Here is a 22,552-nt window from a genome sequence, read left to right as displayed (position 1 = left end):
ACAAAGGAAATGTTTGGCATACAAAATTCACCAGAGCGTGCCAGGGATTTAATCCGAAATGAGTGCGTGTAGCGAGATGTCCCGAACTGATTCTAAGGATTACTCATAGGGCCATTCTGGGCATATTATAGTGGACTGATATCAGCTAAAGTTAGCTCTCTTTACTGTACTCTACTGTGTCTTATCCACCTCGGCCTGCTCGTGTTGCAGCACTGTTCTCCTCAATTAAAACACGGGTGAACTTGACTCGCGATCGCGGCCAAAAACAACCTCGATCGAGACATCCCTAGGATCTCGTCCTTTTTATTCATCACCTTTTAAAATGATAAATAGTTCGGCAGATACCTGAACATTCCAAACTTCCATCACACCAAAGAGTTACATCTTAATGCATAAAAACATGAATTCATGTTATTGTCAGCAGAAAAGCAGAAGTGTGTCGTACAGGCAGGGAAATCGAGAAATAAGATATCAGCAACTGACTTTCAATCTGATCTCATTAGTAGTCAGATAATCTTGATACACACTAACGTGAAACATTCTCAAGCACACTTTATTGGCTCACTTTAGGGGACTTTTACGCTGCCTAATGTCAGCTCAAGGAGCGGATATTACTCCCATGTGGCTTTTTTTTTTGGCACAGTTTGGCTTATTAAAATTTACTTCAACTCATGCAATGAAGAAACAGCTGATCGAACCCAAATTAAATGGGCCGCAGATTACATTTTTATTTTCGGTTCCTCGGGAACGTCACTCTTTTCTGTGACCTTAGCCGTGATTCACGCCGTACCAGAGTCCCAATGACAAGCCTAGTGCGTTGTTGCCGAGTCCAGAGAGCGTTTGTTCTTGCCTTTCTGTCTCCTACTCAATATATGGATCTCGGTTACAAATCAGCGCTTCATTCTCGCTTTTCTGCGCCCTTTGAGCCACATCTTTTGGCTTTTATCCATTCCTACGTTTTACCACGTTCCTCTGTTCTGCCGCCACTTTAAAATCTGTGGGGCAGCTCGCTTCTGATTCAACTACCACTTCTCTTACTTATCCACAAACCAGTCACTGGCACAAAAACTCATCAGCATGCTCGCAAGCTTTGCTATTCCCTTTGCAGAGTCACAAACAAGCTGCAAACATTAGCACGCCGAGCCAACTAGCTTACTACCTACTGCAGTAGCATATCATCACTCCCACGGCTTAGAGTTGGCAAATCATGAGCTAATTACATTATTTTCTGAGCCCAGTTGGTGACCGACCGATTCATTCAATGGGAGCCAACGAGTTTTAACATTCGCTGCTCTGTCCTGCTCTTTATTGGATTTACGGAAGTTTACACTCCAGCATCCCTGTTCCCGAATTGTTACCAGAAGAGTAAAAGAGTTAAAGAATGTCAAGTGCCACCGTTATCATCTCGACAGGCGTAGCAGCAGTAACTAAAAGGGCCCGGGTTGAGCAAAAGGTCAGTTAACCGCATCGATCACGCCTGATGCTGACTACAACATCAGGAAAACGTTAAAAAAAAAAAAGTCAAGACTCCATTTAGAATCAGAATGATGGTCAGGTTGTGTTGCTGAGTGATTATTGGGTCTACAGCTCCACAATCAATAACTCCTTTATCTATAATCCCACATGGAGTGTGAAAAAAAAGGATTTGTTTTCAGCTTGTTGGGTTTTGGTGCTTTAGGAATAACAAATATAAAGTGAAGCAGTGAGGAATCAACTTTCAGATACAGATACAGATACAGACAGAATTGATTCCGTGGCTGTTTCACGGAGTAAACACTGACAAAAAGGCTGAAAAACACAGCATATGGGGTGAAGGTCAGCCCGAGCTCCTTCTGTGTGTGTGTGTGTGTGTGTGTGTGTGTGTGTGTGTGTGTGTGTGTGTGTGTGTGTGTCGCTTATCATAACGCTCACCTCCAAACATATTTATGAACCTGCTCAACGTGCGCATGCATATGTATTTTCTGTCGTCGTCAGACCCTGCGGGAGGAGAAGTTGTCCCACGAGAAGGAGATGGACAACATGCAAGGTCGATCCGAAGAGGAGGCCGGCCAGATGAAGGAGAGCCAGGCCCGAGCCCTGGAGGAAGTCGCCAAGAAACACAGAGTGACCCTGGAGAACGCTCTCAACAACGCGGAGAAGGAAAAGAACCGCATGCTGGCTGTGAGTACGCACGTACGCATATATTCGCGGATATATATATATATATAAATATCCAAGGCCGGACCGATACGCAGGGCGGTGTTTCGCCCTTCATGGATACCCCTGTGTCTGTGTTGTACGCGAATGTGATGGAGGCGCTTCCGGCCGATGCTGCCGTTGATTGAACCTCTCTCATTCCCACACACACACACACATGCTTTCGGAGATGGAAGAATGCTGGATAATAATATGTTCGACAGAGGGGTGCATCAGATGGCGAGCTCGCCGGGCACGACGAACGAGAATCCACCAGATTAATTTTCAGAACGCCGCGTCTTTGTGTAATCAGCGTTTATTGCTCAAAGCCGGAGGAAAGCTAACAGCTGTATGTTTTTAATTGATCCTGCATCATCAAGCTTCGGGCTCGTCTCAAACCATACAGATCCTGTCTTTGAGAAGCTTGTTTTTCCCCCAGTGTGGAAGAAGTATCACTCTCTGTATGGAGACCAGAGGTAGATAGTAACAAAGTAGATTTAGTACAGTACTTCTGTAGGTAAGGGTCTGCAGCTTTATGCTTTCACTCCACCCTACAGTTATCTGATTGTTGTAGTCACTTGCTACTTTACATCAAATCATGTGATGTGCTTGTTAAACCTGATGTCTTAGTATTGATCTAACTAACCAACAATACATCAAGTGATTACTGTTAACATCACCTCGACTGCCTGCAACATTCTCAACATCGATACTTTAAGTACATCTTATTGGTAACTCTACCATATTCACTCACTGATATTCACTTGCTTTAGTAAAGGAGTACTTTTTTTTTGGGCCGCTTAGGGACGGCAAAACACGCTTTAAACCTATTGTAGGCAATTTATTTAGAAGCATTTTTGTTATATTGTTTAAATTCTCACAACATCTCAACAGCAGCAAATCAAATGCTCTGACAAAATAAAGAAACAAAATAGCTGAATCTGTCACAGGACAGTAATCAGTCCTGTGACTTGTGACAAATGATTGGATGGCATACCTGCCCGTCTACCTGCCCGTCTACCTGCCCGTCTACATACCTGTCCGTGAACCGTCACGCACTCTTCCCCTGCTCTCATTGGTTTGGGGGAGTGGCTTATACATCCAGCAAACAATGAGCAACATGAGTTTTTCTTTGGAGTGGTGTTTCTGGAAACTTGGCAGATATAATATATAAATATTATTTATTACTTATGGAAAGGGCCTTGGTGGAGGTCTGCACCACCAGTGCCCTTCTAGTTCTGTGCCACTCCCGTCACAATACATGTCATCCTTTGATCCATTGTTAATATGAGAGCATCAAGTGGTGCAGCTTAACATAAAGAATCTGAACACCTTTTTTCACAACTGGATGGATACAAGTAGAGACACATTGATAAGCCCCTTGTATAATTTCACAATTTCCGCTATTCCTTTTGCACAATTTGGAATTGAAGAGTGGGACATTCAGGAATGACTCAGTCAAAACACAAGCTGTCTCTCTCTCTCTCTCTCTCTCGCTCTCTCTCTCTCTCTCTCTCTCTCTCTCTCGCTGTCGCTCTCTCAGTCTCGATGCATTTTGAATTCGTCGCCTGCCAACAGATTTGGACCTGTCACACCACTTCAGTCTGTTGATGTTACACAATATTTGTTAATGAATGAGTGGTGATTTTGGATGACAGACGTCCCGCGGCATCTGCATATGTTTTAGTTTGATCAACACCAAACCACTGACCATAGTCGTGTGTGTGTGTGTGTGTATGGAACGAGGTATACTGACCATTACACTGGCCAAAAATACAGTGTATATCCATTACTGTTTGTTAGGTTGTTTCATGAGGAGACGGCAGCTCTCATTTACCTCCCCACAGACGCTCTGCTGGTCACAAGCCTGCTCCTCTAACCTCTGAGCTAACTTCACATTGTTCACTGACTGTGCCATCTGTTACAACAACTACAAGCTCTCTTTGCCTTGGGACTCAACTTGAATTGTACATTTCTCATGTCTCACGAAGGTCTAAATATTGTTCCAGAAGCTTGTGTGTCTTGATATGAATACAGATATGAAGGGAATTTTGGGTGAAGTACTTCTTTAAGAGGGGTGAAATGGGAGCTATGTCACAAATCTGGTCGCGGTGATATCCAATGGACAAGATTATTATTTGAGTTTATTTCTGATAAACTAGGAAGAACGACAGTTTCAAGGGACCATTTTTCAGTGAAGGCTTGGATTTAATGACCGGACCAACAGAATCTATTCGATTTAAAAGGCCCCTCGGGGTATTTGTAAAGAAGACATCACATGGAGCCAAGAAGTTCTTTTGCCTTTTAGCTCTATCTATGTTGCTGCTCACGATCTGAATGTATATCATAAACCTATAGCAGGGATCGATATAGCATCTGTTTTTACCTTTCTCTTCAAAAATAGCAAATATATTTCAAAGTGGTTACTATTAAAAATATCGATCAGCTCTTCAGTGCAGAAAAACAAATGAGTCAGTGAAGCTGATGCTTAAAATTGCACATGCCTGCATCCTCGGATATGGTGTCAACACAAGCAAAAACGTGCAGAGGAGGGGCTCTGATACCTGCAAAAAAAATTGCAATTTGTTTAGGTTATCTATAGACTAAAAAACATCAAAAAGGGGCTTTAACAGTGACTAAGAAGCTGGCAAAAGGAGGAAAGGCAGCCTACTGACGTGGGAGCACATTTATATTTATCACTCATAAATGTCATCTATAACAACTCTGAGCTCACTTAACCTGGGCTGGTTGAAAAACCTGCAGGAGCTTCTGTCAGTGATATAATACAACAAAAGAGATTTAAAAAAAGAGACGAATAGTCATAAGTTCTCAATGAAAACAGAGTTGAGAGAGTCAGTTGGCAGCTGATGGAATCCACATGTGTCCACTCTACTCAGCGCTCCTGATGACTCACACAGGTGATAAGAAGCTCTAACGTGCTATTTTTGGGGCGTTGCTAAATCTGCTACTCTCCCCTTTCACATGCAAAGGCTCACAGCTGCTTTAGTGTGCAGAAAACAGTCGAGTACTAATTAGGTTAACACGCTACCTACGCGCGCGAGGAAGTCTGGCAAATGCACGGTAAAGAAAGAGGGTTCCGTTTCTGTTCTTTGAACATGTGTGCCAAAAATTTAACTTTTCTGTGCTGTAAGGACATTTTTACACCACATAATCTGTCACTTTCTTTTGCAGTTAATAAAGGCACAATGACTATGTGACTAATTAAGTTGAGCTTTAAGATCTTTCGAACGCATCAGGAAATGAAGGCTCAGAAAAGGTGTGCGAGTTTTGACATTTTAATGGGCGTACGGCCCTGAGATTTAATTTCATGGTCCTGCTTGAACGCTAATGACACTCACTGCGCGTAAAACTGCATGCGGAGAATATAAAGTGGGTAAAGTGGGACAATTGGGACAAAATTGGAACGATAAAATACATTAATGTGAGCTTGTGAGCTGAGGGATTTGAATTTGGCAGCCAACTGATACGAGTGTATGTGTGTTTGTTTCTAAAACTTTCAGTATAAATATTTCAACGCTACTTACAGTGTGTGGCGACCCTAACGGGGCCTAAGCTCATACATATAGTATACACCCACTTTTTCGATGGCGCTTTTACGCTGCTCGTCTACTGCATATTCTATGTTATATATTTTTACTCCTTGGGAGGAACGTGAGAGTTTCTGTTTGGGGACCAGTGAGGTTTATTCCTTCTTCAGCTGAAGTGAGGTCAGCAAAAGCAGATTCATGAGCCATTGTGATTTTTCTCCTTCAAGGTACTTCAGAGAAATCAGCTGATTCATATTATTATTTTGAGCTTGAACATTTCAACCTAAATTTGCTATTCGAGCATTACGACTATTTGCTATGTAAAGATAAAGTGGAGTAATGTGTCAGCAGGTTGTTTGCACTGTTAGCGCTGTTAGCACTGTTAGCTGTGGTTCAGCCGTCGCCATGTTGAGAGCCGTTGAGAAGCAATAGAAATGGTCCTAAGCGCATCTATAGCACCACTAACATGAACCATGTGGAGATGCCAGAAACCGTTTTACACTGCAACGCATGATTCAAATATCATAAAGTTGTTGGTACAGTTTCAGAGAGGCGCTGGTTCTACTCTTTTTCAAGGTTTGTAGTTCTTTATGTTGAATTCAAATTTATCTTAAGTTGCTTCACAGCCAAAAGATTTTTAACATTACATTTATTGCATTTTTTATAGTTAAATTCTATTGCATTACAACAGACTGATTTGTTATCTTCGTTACAATTTAACATTTCTCAATGTGTGCCTTTCGTTCGCTGGCTCCCTTCATTTCCAGTTGAGAAAGAATGCTTTGTGCTGTAATCAACATCGACGTTGTCGACAATTGTCTCATTGATTCTCCGCTGCTGTTGGAAAATCCCGTCACCGACTGCAGTTGCCTTGAACACGCTCCCGACTCTCATTAATGAGGAGAAATGTTATGCAATGTTTTTTATAATACATATGGAAAGTTGTTGGGCTGTGCTGAACATTTGGTGGGAGGTGGCACACGTCGAAGATCCCGTCACAAATGTCAAAAGCTGCTCCTGTGGTCATGGTGAGGGTCGAGCTAGGACTCACTGTGCCGGTTCATGTCGGGTCGGGCTGGGATTCTTTGGGCCTGTTTCAACAAAACAGCTGCACCTCCTCAAAAAACATACACTCGCTCCCTTTTGTTCAAATTACCAAATACCCTTTTTCCAGCATCACGACGGCTCTTGTATCTGATGAGAGACAGGGAAATTTCCCCCACGAGGATTACAAACCGGGCCCCGGGACTCGCTTAATGAGCCTGAAGTCCACCTGTTCCGAACCATAGCCTTAGCCTATACCACTAATTTGCAGCCGAGGCTTGCAGCTCCACCAGCCTGAAAGAGCCTTGTGATGCCTAATCTCCACGGGGTCCTTTATTCCAGTCACACACGGCCATGTGGAGGCAAGTGATCAAATATTCTCTTGCATCAATGTTGCGTAATGAGGACGTGTTTTAAATGCTATTCCACAGTGGACCCGATCAGAGCGGACAGCTACATTAAGGGGAGCGCGTTATGCATTTCCGTAATCATCAGATATGCATTCCATATGCAGACTCTCAGGCCCTGTGCGATTCCCGTCGTCTCTTGTTCCGTAGCGTGTTCTGATATGCACATTAATTCTCCATTGTTCACTTCTGTTTCATGATTATGCTGCCGGCGTTGGTGCAGAAATGTCCACATTGAATGAGTGACTGGGAGGAGGCAGAATTCATTCCCTTCTCATTCCCTCGCTCCGGTTTGATTTGTTTTATTCTGCAAACTCAGGGTGGCAGACACATGAGATGAAATGCCTCTTCATCCCTCCGTTTGACTCTAGTTTCATCACGTCTAGTTAATCATCTTCACTTTCATCACCTCTATTCTTTTCATCGCTTTAAATTAAATGAGAGTTGTCTGTGAGGAGGCTGGTGTTTGGAATTTAAATGAATAGTCTGCAGCACCTCGGCGTCGCCCTCCATATCGAGCGGCGAGGTATGACAGGAATCCTGATGTGTCATATTAGATTCCTCCCCATCTGTTTGTCTGAATCGACCAATGTCCTCGATATCATCAGACCGTTGGAAGTCACCTTACGTATCAATCGAGATTTCCACAGACTCAAATTTTGAGATAGTGACAAAAATAGGTTGGCTTCATTGATTTGTTCTATTTCATGGCTGCGATTTGGGTGTCTGATGTGGCGCCTTTAAATGATTTTTTTTGTATTTGTAAGTAAAAACTAAAACAGTGTCAGGGCCTCACTATAGTAGAGCTTCATCTGCACAATTCACCTTTTCTGGTGTTTAGAATGAGCACTGGTCAGAAATCTTGTAGGAAATGGCTGAAGCTGATGAAGATATTTAGTAGCATAAATATCATCCCAGTCCTGAGCTAACCATAAACAAAATGACTGGCTTGTCTCAGTTTCAACAGCTTTTCACTTCGATAGTTCTGTCACGCTTTCCTTACTTACTTATAGTCAAAAAATGCAGGGAAAAGTGTTTGAAGCTGCATTTATGAATATTTGTATATAAACAATGGATCAAATGAGCTTGTTTAATATGAGGAGTCGCTTTTAGTAACAAACTGAAGGATGATTATCTCCCACCTCTAAAGTTCCCCTCACCTCTATGAAGCATTGTAGCATCTCTCAGCTTATTGTTTCGGTTTCATGGCCAATAACTTTACTGTTGCGGTTGACTCTCACCGCTCTCATTAGCAGCGACGGCTGCTTTCAACCCCCTGATAATCCGACGGTATGCTACCTGCCATTTACCACACAACAGACAGGCAGTGGTAGCAACTAGCATGAGACAACTAGCATGAGACAACTAGCATGAGACAACTAGCATGAGACAACTAGCATGAGACAGAGCTGAAAGGAGGATGGCCATTGGACCTACAGTCATCAGGTGGATAGAGACACAACTCAAAATGAATGCTAATGTTTCTCTGTTTCTGCCCAATTCACTGCTTACACATTAGCCATAGCCAACGATTGCAGGGTAATGATTTTTTAATGTTGAATTTAAATTTTGTTTTGTTGCCTCAAAGGGCCAAAAATATATGTTACCGCAGCTTTAGGTACCACACGTTACCATCATAGACTGTATATAAAGCGATGTAGTCACTGTGACGTCACCCATTAGTTTGTGGACTGCTGTTTTGAAGCCTCAAGTTCGGTATTTTGGCCTTCGCCATCTTGGTTTTGTGAACCAGAACTGACGAGATTTGGACTAGATGGTGGATCTGGGGAACTGCGAGGTGTGGCAGAGCCAGGTACTGTCAGCAGCTGACTCTTATTGAGACCATAATTTACTAAATGAACATCATGTTGTATTGAAGAAGACTTGAAACTAGCGATTGAGACCATACACTGATGTTTAAAATTTTTACTTTGGGAATAATTCAAGTGAGAAGTAGGGTCATTTTCTCATAGACCTCTATACAATCTGACTACTTTTTGTAAACAGGTTGGAGTTGCCCCCGACTGGCTGCTGCAAAGAATGCAAGTTTATAGCACTTCTGCACTGGCTTCCCTTGTCAGAGCCGGAGGTTTCCCCTTGGTTACCTTAGATCAGAGGCTGTACGGATTACATCTACCCGAGCAATAACGTTACCACAGCAGGTAAAACTTACCATTAGACCATAGAAGAAACTACGTAACATATAGAAATAGAAGAACGTTTCAAGTTGGTTATCCTGACTGGAATAGTGTCAAGGAAAGCCTTGGTCAGGACATGAGGGAGAGAAAGCCTTCAGGCGAACAGCAGATCGGACAGATCTTGATGTAGCTTGAGACTTCATCGCAGCCCGGAGGTGGGCAGGTTCTGGCCCCATTCTTGTTTTTTCATGGTTGCACAAGGGTGTTGAAACTATTGCAAGCAACGACAGGGAGCCGTTTGATCGGGAAAACGGGAGCGGAGTGTTAAGTTAATAAGTTGACATTTTACAAACTGGATAATTGTGAGGCCAATCTGTGATTCTTTGTACCAAATCATAGCAAACTGTTTAACGGATGCATATTTGTGTCAGTCAGTAGTCACAGTTGTTACCGTGTCGAGTTGCAACAGATGATGAAATACAAGATGTCATTACACATGGATTACTGTGATTTTTCACTCTTTCTTCCATTCAGATGAATTTCTGAGAAGGTCCATTCATTCTTATGGAACACAGTCGTCAATACACTCAACGTTTTTTTTTTTTTACAAACTCTATCCTCCTGTGTAATGAATAATGGTGGCAAATTTCATTTGACACTACAGCAATTTCCCTCGACTCTAATTGTCCTTGGAAAGCAGCAATCATTGCACGCTATAACAGAAACCATTTCCCACTAATAAGCTTTATTATGGTATGCTAGAGCTCTCTGTCTCTCGTCTCTGTCAAGGACAATGAAGTAGTTTGACGTATTTTTAGAAAGTTTGCGTGGATGAATTCAGTGAATGGGATGTCAAACAAAGGGGAGCGAGGGAGGCATCTTTTTTGATTTTGGATCTGCAACACAACCGAGGGAACACTACACATACATGAAGGATTTTGAGTTGTGTTGTGATTCTTTTCAGTGCGTCAGCCTGAGCCTCCAGCACATCCACCTCCTGTTTTTAGCCATGCTAAATTCTTGGTAGATGCAAAAATGCCAGGAATGGTATTAAAATCCGATAAAAGCAGCACAACTTGTCTCACCCGCACGTGACTTTCTTGATTTAGTCGCAGAGACTTTTCTCTTCAAGTGTAATATTTGTCTCCAACCTTCTTGCAGTGGGAGTCACTAAACACTGTCCATGGCATATGGCTGCAGGTGAGCTCCCCCGAGGAGCGCTCTCTTTAAGTCTAAAATAAGGGTACGTTTTGAATGAGCACTGCACAAGTATTTTACAAATACAAACCTGCTTTTGTGCTCCCATCAATCGCTTTCTTTTTTTGCTTTGATCCTTCTTCTGAACGCCGAGTTTCTATTATCTTGAGCGTCCACTTCGTCTTCCGCTTTACTCCTAGCTGTTCCATTACTATGGTCTCTCCCCAACTTCCTGCCCCCCTTTAGCTCTGGCTGCTTGACGTAAAGCCCATCACTTCCGGGGAGCCAGCACAGGAATGTTTCCATAGACACCACAACTCAAACAAGAGAGCTTGCAAGGGCTCGAATGTGACGGATGATCATTTGTATGTAAAAGTCTCACATTCTAGCTTTAAGTTCCTTGGTGATGCTCCTTTGCTTTTGTCGCTAGCTTACTTTGACAGATGTGCGTTTGTGATTGGTTTCCTCAGGAGCTGGAGCAGCAGTTCGAGAGGGAGCGCCTCTCGCTGGAGGAGCAGAAGACGACTCTCAGGCAGCAGCTGGATGAGCTGAGCGAGGAGCTGAACTCCAAACTCACCGCAGCCAGCGAAGAGGTAGAACATCTGGAACCTTACAGTTTACCTGATGTATTGTGCTGTGAAATGACAATTGCAATTGCATAAATGATTTCAAATCATTTATCATCTTCACACTGTGAAATACAGTTTGACTATTGAAGAATGTTATATTATTATTATTTTTAAATGAATTAAGAACTTCTCGTCCACATTGGCTTAAAAATGCAGTTTCAAATTTTATTCTTGAAGATCATGTGATCAGCTTCTAAATGGCGAGTTTGTTTTGTAAACATTGTTGGTCATAGATTTCTCATTCACTACTCACTTAACTTCTTCTTGGTATTGTGACCTCCAAACGCTGGGGAAACTGGAGTCTGAATCCTTAATAATGTGCGCGCCTTCAATACTAAATAAATGATAAACAGTATTTACCATTTAGGAGAAGTAAACTGTTTTCAAGTCATTTTACCAGCTGAAAGATGAGGCTGGGTCCCTTCAAAATGTGAAGCTCCCATCTTTCTTAAAGGACGTGTGAAAAAATATACCGTATAAACCCAAATGTAGCCGAAGAGTTATAGCTTTTTAACTCTAGCTATTTCCTCAACCTAAATGTCTTTTAGTTTTCTGATGATATTACAGTTAACCTTTTAAGCCACCAGCTCAAAGTCTCTGATTACTTCTGAACCTGAGTTCTAAGAAAATTCAAAGTGATTTAGAATAAAGCCAACTGTTCAACAAAATGTAATAAAGTACATTCCTTTTGTCCGCTCCTTCGGTGTGCCTGATAGCAGTTAGCATGTATTAGCATGAAGGCATTAGCGAGTTCTAGCCGGGATCACTTCACCGGCTGTGTGTCTCAAATACTCGCAGCCTTGATAACCCAGCTGCACACGGACCACAGAGAGTTGTTCGTGCTGTTAACTAGTAATACTTGTCTTTTCTTTATGTAAGCTAATCTCTGTAATCTAGTTTGAAAGCTTGCTCCCATGGCTGCGGCACGCTGTGTTTGCGTGCCAATTTGTCTTCATATCTGGCAACCCGGCCTTTCTGGCTAGACCGTACTTAGCATTGATGACAAATGGTCATTTTACGATTTAATACAGTAAATATATGACGGATTGCTCCTTTAATTGTGGTACATGTTTGTTAAAACACAAAGAGAGCAAATATGTGTTGTTGGTCCCTGGTCTTTGAAAGCTTTGTTTTCCGGTGAGCAAACCCGCTGCCACTCCTTATTGCTATTGTTTGTGCACTCTAAGTCGAGGCAAATTAAGATCTGATGAATTGCAAAACTATGTTGCCACATTGGCAAAAAGTATATGGGCCTGGCTCACTTAAAAATCAGTAGTAGAAATAGTTATTGAGTGCATTTTTGATGGAAATTCCACCTCGCTGAGCATAAAATGCTGACGTGCCACACTGAGATACAGCCCGGAGCGCAATCGAGTAGAGTTGTGTGAATATAGTTCATTCTCTCTGTCCGTCTCTCCGCAGGTGATCCGGCTGCAGGAGGGGGTGCAGCAGGGGGAGCAGGACATGGGGAAAGCTGAGGGACAGATCTCCACACTGAAGGAGGCGCAGGACAAACTGCTGGAGGAGCTGGACGCCACCAGGGCCCGACTGAGGGAGACCAGCAACCTGCTGACTGCACTGCAGGTCAGCACAAACGAACGCTGACACAGTTGTTTTTTTCTGTACTTACGAGGACTCTAACGTTGATTTGAGCTTACCCGTAAACCAGGTTTCAACTGTTAAACTGCCCTTTGGAGAAGTGAGGAGGAGATAAAAAAGTCCTTACTTCCCAAAAATGTCCTCACAAGGTGCAAAACTCACACTTGTCCAAAGATAGGACAGGTACACACACACAGTATTTGGACTGATTCCATCCACAATATAAACTCAATATAACTCATACTGTGTCTTGTGTTAGTCGGGTTTTTTACAATGTAGTTTTACGCTCAATTGAATTAATTGATATTTAAAAAAATATCATGATCTTTTATTCTAATAATGTATAACTTATTTAGTCTTTAAAATGTCAGAAAATGGTGAAAGTGCTTGTTCAGTTTGACCAGCAGTACAAAACCCAAAATATTCAATTTTCATAAATTCTTTCTGAAACAGAGAAAAGCAACAAATCCTGATGTTTGAGCTGCTGTAAGTGAACAATTGGCTCTTTTGTTTGATAAATGACATTTAATCAGTTATCAAATGCATTTGCTTCAATTCATCTTCAAATCATTTCAGTCCTACAATGTAGATTCGTCAGAGTGGGTTTTTGAAGGACCTGTTTTTGGATTGACACTGCCAATAGCAACATTTTGTGTTGACTGTTCGCAGCGTTACTCCAAAAGGCATTAACCTTTTTTCACGCTTCAGAAAATCGAAAAAGTTTTCAGAGTTGCCTAAAGAACTGGATTCTTGTCAGGACGGAAAAACCTCTGAGCAACGTTCAGACTACGCTGGCACATCAACCAAGGTCTGTCTGTCTGTCTGTCTGTCTGAGTTTGACCGACCGTCTGTCTGTTTGTTTCACAGGGAGAGTTGGAGATCCAAAAGCGTCACCATGAAGCCAAACTAATCACCACCAAAGAAGAAGAAAAACTTAAGATGGACAAGATGGCTCTGGAGCTGGAGCTCAAATGGACCGAAACACTCAGGTAGGTGTGTGTGTGTGTGCGTGTGTGTGTGTGTGTGTGCGCGCGCTTGTGTGTATCTGACAGTCTTTATATCGTCTTTTAACAAAGAGAGACCATGAAATTAAATATGGATGGGAAAAGGAAGTCTCTCTTCCTCTATTTTCGTTTTTCACACTTAATAGGAGACACACAAACACACACACACACACACACCCACACACACACACACACACTAACAGGTCATCCGGCTCGCAACATTGACCGTGACAGAGAATTATCCTTGAAGGGCTCTGCAGCTCCTCAAAGTCTCTGTTGACCTCCACAGACCTTTTGAAATGTTATTGTTCGAAAACAAAGAATGAAATTGACTTTTCTTTAGGTCTGGTGTGCTTTCCACACAGCGAAGTCTGCAGCCTCGAAATTACTCTATTAGAGTTAATCTCGGCGTTAAATTGTTTCTTGATGGTGAAAGCCTTTTCACTTGAATTAAGATTCTGTCTTTTCTTCATGCTAGAGCGACTAGACTAAATAGTGCTAAATGCCCGGATACTGTTCCATTTCATTTATAATATTGAAGAAGTGGCACGAACTTGTTGCTTTGAATCACAGGAGAACGAATGAGTGCACACACTTATATAACAGCTATTTATCTATTTTAGATAATTGGTGTACATTTGGACATGTATGTGACCACATCCGTGGCTCAAACGGTTAAAAAAAAAAAAAAGCGGTACCGGGGTTGGTTCGTGACAATAAGAAGAAGAAGGAAGCATGCTTTTTTTCTACAAACGGTGTCCCAGTTACCCCGGATAATCCACAGAACACACTGTCGACTGTTTTCATGAAGGCTATTTTTTGGAGTTGAAAGTAGTTCCAATGAAAGCTGTTCACAGTGAGGTCTTTGGATTATACAGAGTAACTGGGACACTGTATCTGCAAAGAGAATTCGCTGTAGAATCTATTTAACCTCATTTCTAAAATGTGATGAGCACCACAAACAAAATTGCAGTTGTGTCCTTTTTTTGGAGGTGGAATGTCTCATGCATGGAAGGTTCATGAGACAATTGACCCCTAAGCACAGACAGGTCGAACTATTTGTAGTAGTTTTGCTACTAATGCCTCATTTCCACTGCACGGTTCGGCTCGTCTCAACTCACTTTTGGTACCAGGTCCTTTTCTCTATTATTATTATTTTTGGTGTAGGCAGGACTCTCAGCTGATCGCCATTGCAACGCCAAGTTAAACTGCCGTGATATCATCTTCACTTTCATTATTTTGCATAGTGCACGTAGTGTACAGCGTGGTTTTGTGGGCTGTCGCGTGTGGCACTATAGTGACCATTCTCTCCGACCAATCATTGTTTGCTGTGTTTCAACGCCACCTTTCTAGTAGCTCGCTTAGTAAAACACCTAGGTGGGTAGAGCCGTTCTGTACCTGGCATTGGAAATGCAGCACAAGTGGCTGCTGCTAGTTGAAAAGTCAGCGTTTTGTTTACGCTGGAGATTAAGAGAGAGAGGCTATCTCCTCCTGTGCAAAGCCTCCGGCCTCAGACGATCTAAATAATTCACATACAACTATCTGTTGGGAACCATATGAAGTATTCTGGAAACAATCAAATGAAACCTGGGATGCTGGAGTTATTACTTGAATGAAGAGCTATGGTTTAAATTGGTTTACTAATTTCAATGTCGACATAGTCCAAGTATGGCCTATGCTGAACTGTATTATGCAAAAATATAATCATAACATAGAGCATATAATAGATGAAATAAGATAAGATATAACTTTATTATTAAGAGATTTAACTAGGAAGACAAATAACACAACAGACAAATACACACTTTAAATGCACATTTTTACATGTTCATATCTTAATCATGAATATCAAAACACAAAATTTAAGGAAATGAATATAGTCCAATATGTCATTATTGGATTTTTTTCAGTGGCTCTTGTTTATGGATCAGAAAATGTAATTAATGGGCTGCTTTCTCTCATATGCTACCAGCATTGTTTCTGTCGACTGCGTTGTGTTTTTATGTGTTGACATTGGCCTCATGACCCTCTTCTTTCCAACACAACAAGAATATAGCACCAATAAGTGTCAAGTTGTATGTCAAATTATGAAAGAACCGATGTTAAATATACCAGGAAGCAGTTTAGGAACCTCGGGAATCATCACAACCTAAATCTGTCACCAGCCTCTCTCCAGACGGTTGTTTTATTTTTATACAACTCCCTAGAAGTATAAAAAAAAAATGTTTTTAACACAAACTTCCTGCTACCAGGGACATACTTCACTAATCATGCAAATGTGGTGATTTCACCTGCTGTATACTTAATATTTCTACTATTTCCAGCCGTAGGAAACCAATATTTCAACAGGAAGAATGTTGAATTGAAAGTGACAAAGACCAAATGCAAAAGACATTGACAATGATGGTGTGACATTAATGACTAACAATGGCTGCATCAAAGACAAATTAGGGAATGCCTGCTCTAATTTTCTGTCTGCCGTGCTGACAAACTGACTGTGGCCAATTCAAAGTTAAATCACTAATACATCTCAGCCATAATAAAGCCCCTTTCCAGGTGTACCTGTGACTCTGTTGTAGTCACAGTTATTTATCGGCTTCAGCTCCGATCATCAGTGATGGGAAATGGCACATTTTCCCCAATTTGCTGGTGCGATGCTATGCAACGCGTATTGAAGTGAATATGTAATAAATATAATCCACAGGGATATGGACAATTATTGTAATTGATTGTCATGCAAAACATACAATTAATATACTCTCCTCAAAGCCACCAGACTTTCAGTCACAAAACAGCAATTTTACATCGCCGATCATTGAAACATGCTTCATTCGAGCAGAAGAAACAAAATAGGAACCAGACGTTGTATGCGCTCCTCAAAGCTACGGGACTCCAATGACAGAAACATTCATTTGACCTTGTCGTAAAACACACAGGCTGCTTTTTGACCATTTCCTGGTGCGATGCTATGTGACGCATCACAGCCACCAGACTCAAGTCAGAAAACAGCAATGTTATGTCGCTGATCATCGAAACACACTTTATTCAAACTTGACAGAAACAAAAATAAAACTCATCAAAAATGTATCTTTGTTCGTCTTTTTACTGTTCCAACAATCACCAGCTCTGGTTTGAGAGTTTGAAAGAGAGACTAAATAAGTTACAGATATAGAAAGGAAGTAACCAACGCAACATATTCAGTGTTTGCTAACCCTGTTTTCTGGTCTCCTGGCAATGGAAGCTTTTAGTGGGTTTTGCAGGGTTTAAAAAAGCTGCAACAGTGTCCCAGCGTCCTCTTACCGATCACTCTCCGTCTCCTCTTCATTGGCTTTCACTCACCTTCCTTTGTCTTTCTGCGCACCGCTCTTAATTCTCTGGAGGACATCTATTCATTTGGTGGTTGGGGTGAGTACACTGTGGTTGGTGAGCCGTCTGAATTAAAGGAGGCTGGCTTTAATCCCCCTTTCACAGTGGAAACGGACGGTTTCTCTGTGATAGCATAATCATGGAAAGAGCTCCTCCGGATTACCAAATGAACAGAGGATGTTGAGCGGATCAGCAGACTGAGGCGGAGCCGGTACCATGCTAGTTTGTCCTGGTCATACAGAAGACCTCGTCGAGCGTGCTAGGGAATCTATTGCCTCTTCAGCCAGTCAGTCGCTGTGGATTTATAAAGGTGTGCCATCCCTAGCGCGGCGGATCTAGAGGTTTACCAGACTGAAATGTCTCAGCAATTGTTGGAGGGATTGCCGTGAAATTGTGTACAAACACTCCTGATCCCCAGAGGATGAAATGACCCCGGTGGTCCGACCTTCCCAGTGGCCTCACACGCAGAAAGAAGCCTCCAGCAGTGGAGGGATGTTTGCGTTGGGGAATATGTGTCTAAACTCTGTGGCTCTGCCTGTGATTAGACATTGACATTGACAAGGTAAATATCAGAAAGACGGATAATATTTGACTGCCCACATTATTATGTACAGTAGCTCTCATCCCGTCTGAGTGTTTGGGAAAAGCTTTTGTTGGAGCAATGTAACTTTGACATCAGATTAACATTTGAACACAGGGCATCTCTTTTTTAAAGTTGCACCACGTTGCTGCAATATATCATTTCCTGGTCATTCTGTCGTACAGCCGCAATCAATAACTCCTGAGAATGGAGTTAATATGGAGGTTAACAACGGCAGGACAAGTCCTTGGTCTGAGTATGTTTCTTTGTTGAACCGGTTTCCTTTGAAAACGTTCATATTATTAAAAAGATATTAGCGGAAAGGTTCGCCGTTGACCTTGGATATAGTCATTTTGAAAGAGAATTCTAAGCACAAGGTCCACTTACAGGCAATCTTCAGCCACGTTGAGAAAAATATGAGAACATGAATGGAAATAAAATGACTTCTTGTGATAAAGCCCACTTGCAGCAGGCACTGACTGTAACTCTTCAAAATCATTTAACGTTTTGGTAGAAAAGAGCAGGTCAGAGTTCTTTTTAAAGAATAGAAGTATTACAGCAGGGAAGCTGTGTGTATTTACCCGTGAAAATGGTTTTTAAATCACAGTTGTGGCCAAAGTGTGAGGCGGTCGGGATGAGAGTCAGTACCCCCCAAGTATCATGGTTCTCTGCCGGAGGACAAGTATCTTGGAGTCTTGTTCGAAGCGTGAGGGTAAAATGCAACCTACGGTGGACAGGCGGTTGTGTTCGGTGCGGCGTCAGCAGCGATTGTACCGGACCGTTGTGAAGAAGGAACTGAGCCGGAAGGCAAATCTCTCAATGTACCCGTCCATCTATGTTCCAACCCAGACCTGTTGTCAAAAGCTTTGTGTGGCGACATGAAAGAATGAGATCGCTGATACAAGCGGCCAAAATGAGCTTCCTTCGTCGGGCAGGAGGGACTATACATCTAGTCTGGGAACACCTCAAGGTTCCTCAGGAAGACCTGGAAAGCGTTGCTGGGGAGGGGGACATCTGGAATAGCCTGCTGCCTCTGCGACCCGACCTTGGCTGAGTTAAAAAGATAATGGATGGTTGGTAATGTATTTAGAGACATTTATTTGTTTTATTTGTTGAAATTCTTTTGGAGTTTGCAACACTGGGCTGGGTTTATTCAGTTAGATGGTTTTGAAAATACTCTTGCTGGTTTCTCCAATCAAGCTACCTACGAACGCTTTAGGTTTATATGCATAATCACACACAGAAATGCACACCTTAAATGAGCTGGTGTGCGCTGTATCTCAGAGAACAGGTCGTAGAATCCAGCCAATTATCCCACATTTCATCAGGATACATCTTCCATCTTTAAAAGTTTGTCCATCCACTCCTTCCTTCCTTTACCTCTCTCCATCTGTCCTGATCTCCTTCCTGCTGTGCTATAGAACAACGCTTATTAGAAAGACCAGAGCTCTTTGAAGCCCACGGCGTGTGTGCGTGCGTGCGTGCGTGCGTGCGTGTGTGCGTGCGTGTGTGCGTGCGTGTGTGTGTGTGCATCAACGTCTGTGACTGCATGCTTTATACAAAACGAGGACACGAATGATGACACGTGCTGCATGATGAATGTGACTGTCTCAAATGTGACTGCACCACGCTGTATGTAGGTGTGATTGTGTGTGTGTGTGTGTGTGTGTGTGTGTGTGTGTGTGTGTGTGTGTGTGTGTGTGTGTGTGTGTGTGTGTGTGTGTGTGTGTGTGTGTGTGTGTGTGTGTGTGTGCACGTCTGTGAGAGAGCCCGCCTTCAGTTTGACACTTTCTGGCTCTCAAAGTGACTGAAAAAGCGTGTTTGCCTCGATACTTCATTTAACAGCTGCCATTTCAACTCCCACGCAGCGATTATATGACAGCACACACACAGAGATGCATGCAGAAAGCTGTTAGCAGCAGCGTTAAAGAGTGATGCAGTGTTGAGGTGTGATAAAGGACCATTTATTGTTCACTTGAATTGAACGTAGAGCTCTCTGAAGCACCTTTACCTCCGTTGCAAAGTTCTGTTTGCAGTTTGTTTGAGTCTCTTTTTTCACCACATATTGTTGTTGTGCTTTAGAGCTGCGATAAAACCTCACGTCTAATAAAACAAGAACCAACAATGAGAGTGCCAAAGGAGCCTAAAAGAAAGACAAGTTTGGGAGATCAGCTCGTTGACTATAAATCTTAATTACTTCGTGCAACAAAGCATACCATAACATTTTAGATTGATTTCTTGTCTTCCAGGAAGCCAAGGCTTTCGATTTATGCTGACACAGTATAATAAACATCCGCTTGCAGAGGCTTCAAACGCACTCAAAATACGTAATTCGCCAGGTCTTGCCATCATTTTATGGTAATTCAGCCACGATCACAGAAATTTGAGAAGCTTTCCAAAAGTCAAATTTGCAACTTCAAAAATGCCTGTGCAGCTGAGTCCGTATCAAGCCCAGTTAGACGGACCATGAACGAATGCTGCACCAATACATATTTTTGTATTAATAATGGATCAGGGGAACTGTGAGTAATGCAAAAAGAGTTGCACTAAGTGATAAGGCCACAGAGAATTATCAGCCGATTCTGTAGTTCACCTCAGCTCGACAGTGTTTTACATTTTTGGCCTCAACAGGCAGCAAAAAAAAAAAAGCTTTGAACAAACTCACTGAACACTACTGAGCACCAAATGGTAGACCGACACAAACCAGACCTTTTAAAAGGGACAGTGTGTAGGATTTAGTGGCATCTAGCAGTGTGGTTGCATATTGCAACAACCCGAATACCCCTCGGCTCACTCCACCGGTTTTGCACCCGGAGGCTCACGTTACCACAGTTTTGGGTTCAGTGTCTTGCCCAAGGACACGACATACGGACTGGGGGAGCCGGGGATCCGCTGATCTTCCAATTGGAAGACCACCCGCTCTTCCTCTCTTCCACTGCTCTGTCTTTTACAGACACGTCAGTTTTATTACAGTTTTGGTGAATCCCTCTCGATCACAGCATTAGCCAAGTACCTGAACAATCTAAACATATATCTGTGTGTTTTTCTCTGTTGTAGGCAGGAGTGTAAGAAGCTACGCGAGGAGCTGAGAGAGGACCACGAGGAGGACAAGGCCTCAGCGCTGAGTCAGCTGGCACAAAACAAGGAGCAGGAAATGAGCAACGCCAGGGAGAGCTGGCAGAGGAAAGTGGAGGACCTTCTGGAACAGGTAGGACTACTGCCATGGGATCTGTGCGCTGCAGTATGTGCATGTGTGTTGTTGACCAGCCTCCCTCTAGGTCTTTCTCTGGAATGAAATTACACCATGATGAAGCTTTTTTTATTATTATTTTAGGCCCTTAAAAGTTAACGGCTTTACAACATTCTTAAAGTAACAGACAATATAATGTTCAAAATTAAAAATGAAAGTCCCAAAAGAACCAGCAAGGAGAAATGATAACTAGTCCAGGATGTAAAGGATAAGCAGTAGTGGAGGAAAATCTTTCACTTATGTCCTGAATTCAACATGTTAGTTCAGTAAAAGTACCAAAACTTGAAGTACTCATTATGCAGAATGGCCCATCTCAGATGAATGTATATTACATTATTGGATTATAAATTGTGATGCATTAAGGTTTACGTCACTTTAATGTTGCAGCTGGTAACGGTTGAGCTTTGTATACTGCTGAGTAGCTTCCAGTAATCTATAATAATACATCCTAATTTATAAGTTGATTTATATTTTGTATCATCAACCTTGAGTCTTCAAAGTAACTAATGTTATCAAATACACGTAGTGTAGTAAATAGCACAATATTACCCCTAAATACTTCAGTAAAGCACAATTCCCTCAAAATTGTACTTCAGTACAGTACTTGAGGTAATGTACTCAGTTACATCCCACCACTGAGGGTAAGTGGAGGTGCTGTCATTGACTGGTTGAAGATGGTTCAATGCTCAACGTGGTCTGTGAATACCAGATGCCTGCAGCCTGTAGTCGAATGTGTAATTATACCAGTACTAAGAAAATCAATAGGGAGTGAGGGAGAGGGTGAGAAAGGCGATCAGAGCAACCGCATCCTTTCAAAGCTCCTGTTGTCTCCTGCAAGGCCAGACTGACTTATATCTCCCTCGCACTGGTGGACAAAACCCACTCACACCTTCATTATTTGACGCCGCTGCGAATTCACCGGAGCGGGCAGCTGCTGCTAATGACCACCCGCTCATATTAATGAAGCGTGACTAAGCCCTCCTGTGGTCACCGGCGTACACACAGACACCCGTTTCATGCATGCCGCGCTGCTGCCTGTCGCTGCGCTGTCCATCAGCAGCCGTCCAGTGATTAATGTGTCCGCTTCACGCCTTGGCAATCAGCGGGACCATATTTATTTACTCTGATGTCAAATCAGAGAGGCGGTCGGCCTCGCGCTAGATTTGCCCCGATGACGTTTGGAAATCTAACGATGTTTTCTGAAGGCCTGTATTTTAACAGAATATTATCTCTGTGCCTGTGATGCCCTGGTGCCTGCGCAGATATATCTTTTACTAAACATGTAAAAGATGCTACACTGTGTGCAAATATCAGCGTCATTGTAATCTGCACTTTATCTGATGAGGTATAGGGGGGAATGTGTGCACAGGTAGCAATACATCACGCACCTCTAGCTCTGATTTGAAAAAGTTTTATCAGGTAGAGTCTCAATACCTTCCTCAGGGTCAACGACGACTTAAAGCGGCACGAAGCAACACTTTTATACAAAGGCATTGTGGACTGTTAATGGTGTTGTTGTCTACAATGACAGCCCCACAGAGAGTGATCACCCGACCCAGCCAAATGGCAAGCTATTTGCAACTAGCTGGAGAACATAGAGAAGCATTTAGCTGAT

General features: G+C 42.5%; 1 protein-coding gene across 1 annotated transcript in view; it reads left to right on the top strand.

Moving 5' to 3' along the window:
• The window catches only part of fam184ab (family with sequence similarity 184 member Ab), a gene marked incomplete at both ends in the record, with an annotated part of 122,710 nt that overhangs the window by 60,443 nt on the left and 39,715 nt on the right, over nt 1–22,552 (top strand). Inside the window, 5 exons of the mRNA XM_079180226.1 lie at nt 1,975–2,160; nt 10,980–11,102; nt 12,561–12,722; nt 13,605–13,726; nt 20,745–20,895. Coding sequence (XP_079036352.1) covers nt 1,975–2,160; nt 10,980–11,102; nt 12,561–12,722; nt 13,605–13,726; nt 20,745–20,895 — 744 coding nt within the window. The remainder of the gene's footprint in view (nt 1–1,974; nt 2,161–10,979; nt 11,103–12,560; nt 12,723–13,604; nt 13,727–20,744; nt 20,896–22,552) is intronic.

Source organism: Pholis gunnellus, assembly GCF_910591455.1.
Source record: "Pholis gunnellus genome assembly, chromosome: 19".
Classification (NCBI taxonomy): domain Eukaryota; kingdom Metazoa; phylum Chordata; class Actinopteri; order Perciformes; family Pholidae; genus Pholis; species Pholis gunnellus.
This window is presented reverse-complemented; position numbering and strand designations above follow the sequence as displayed.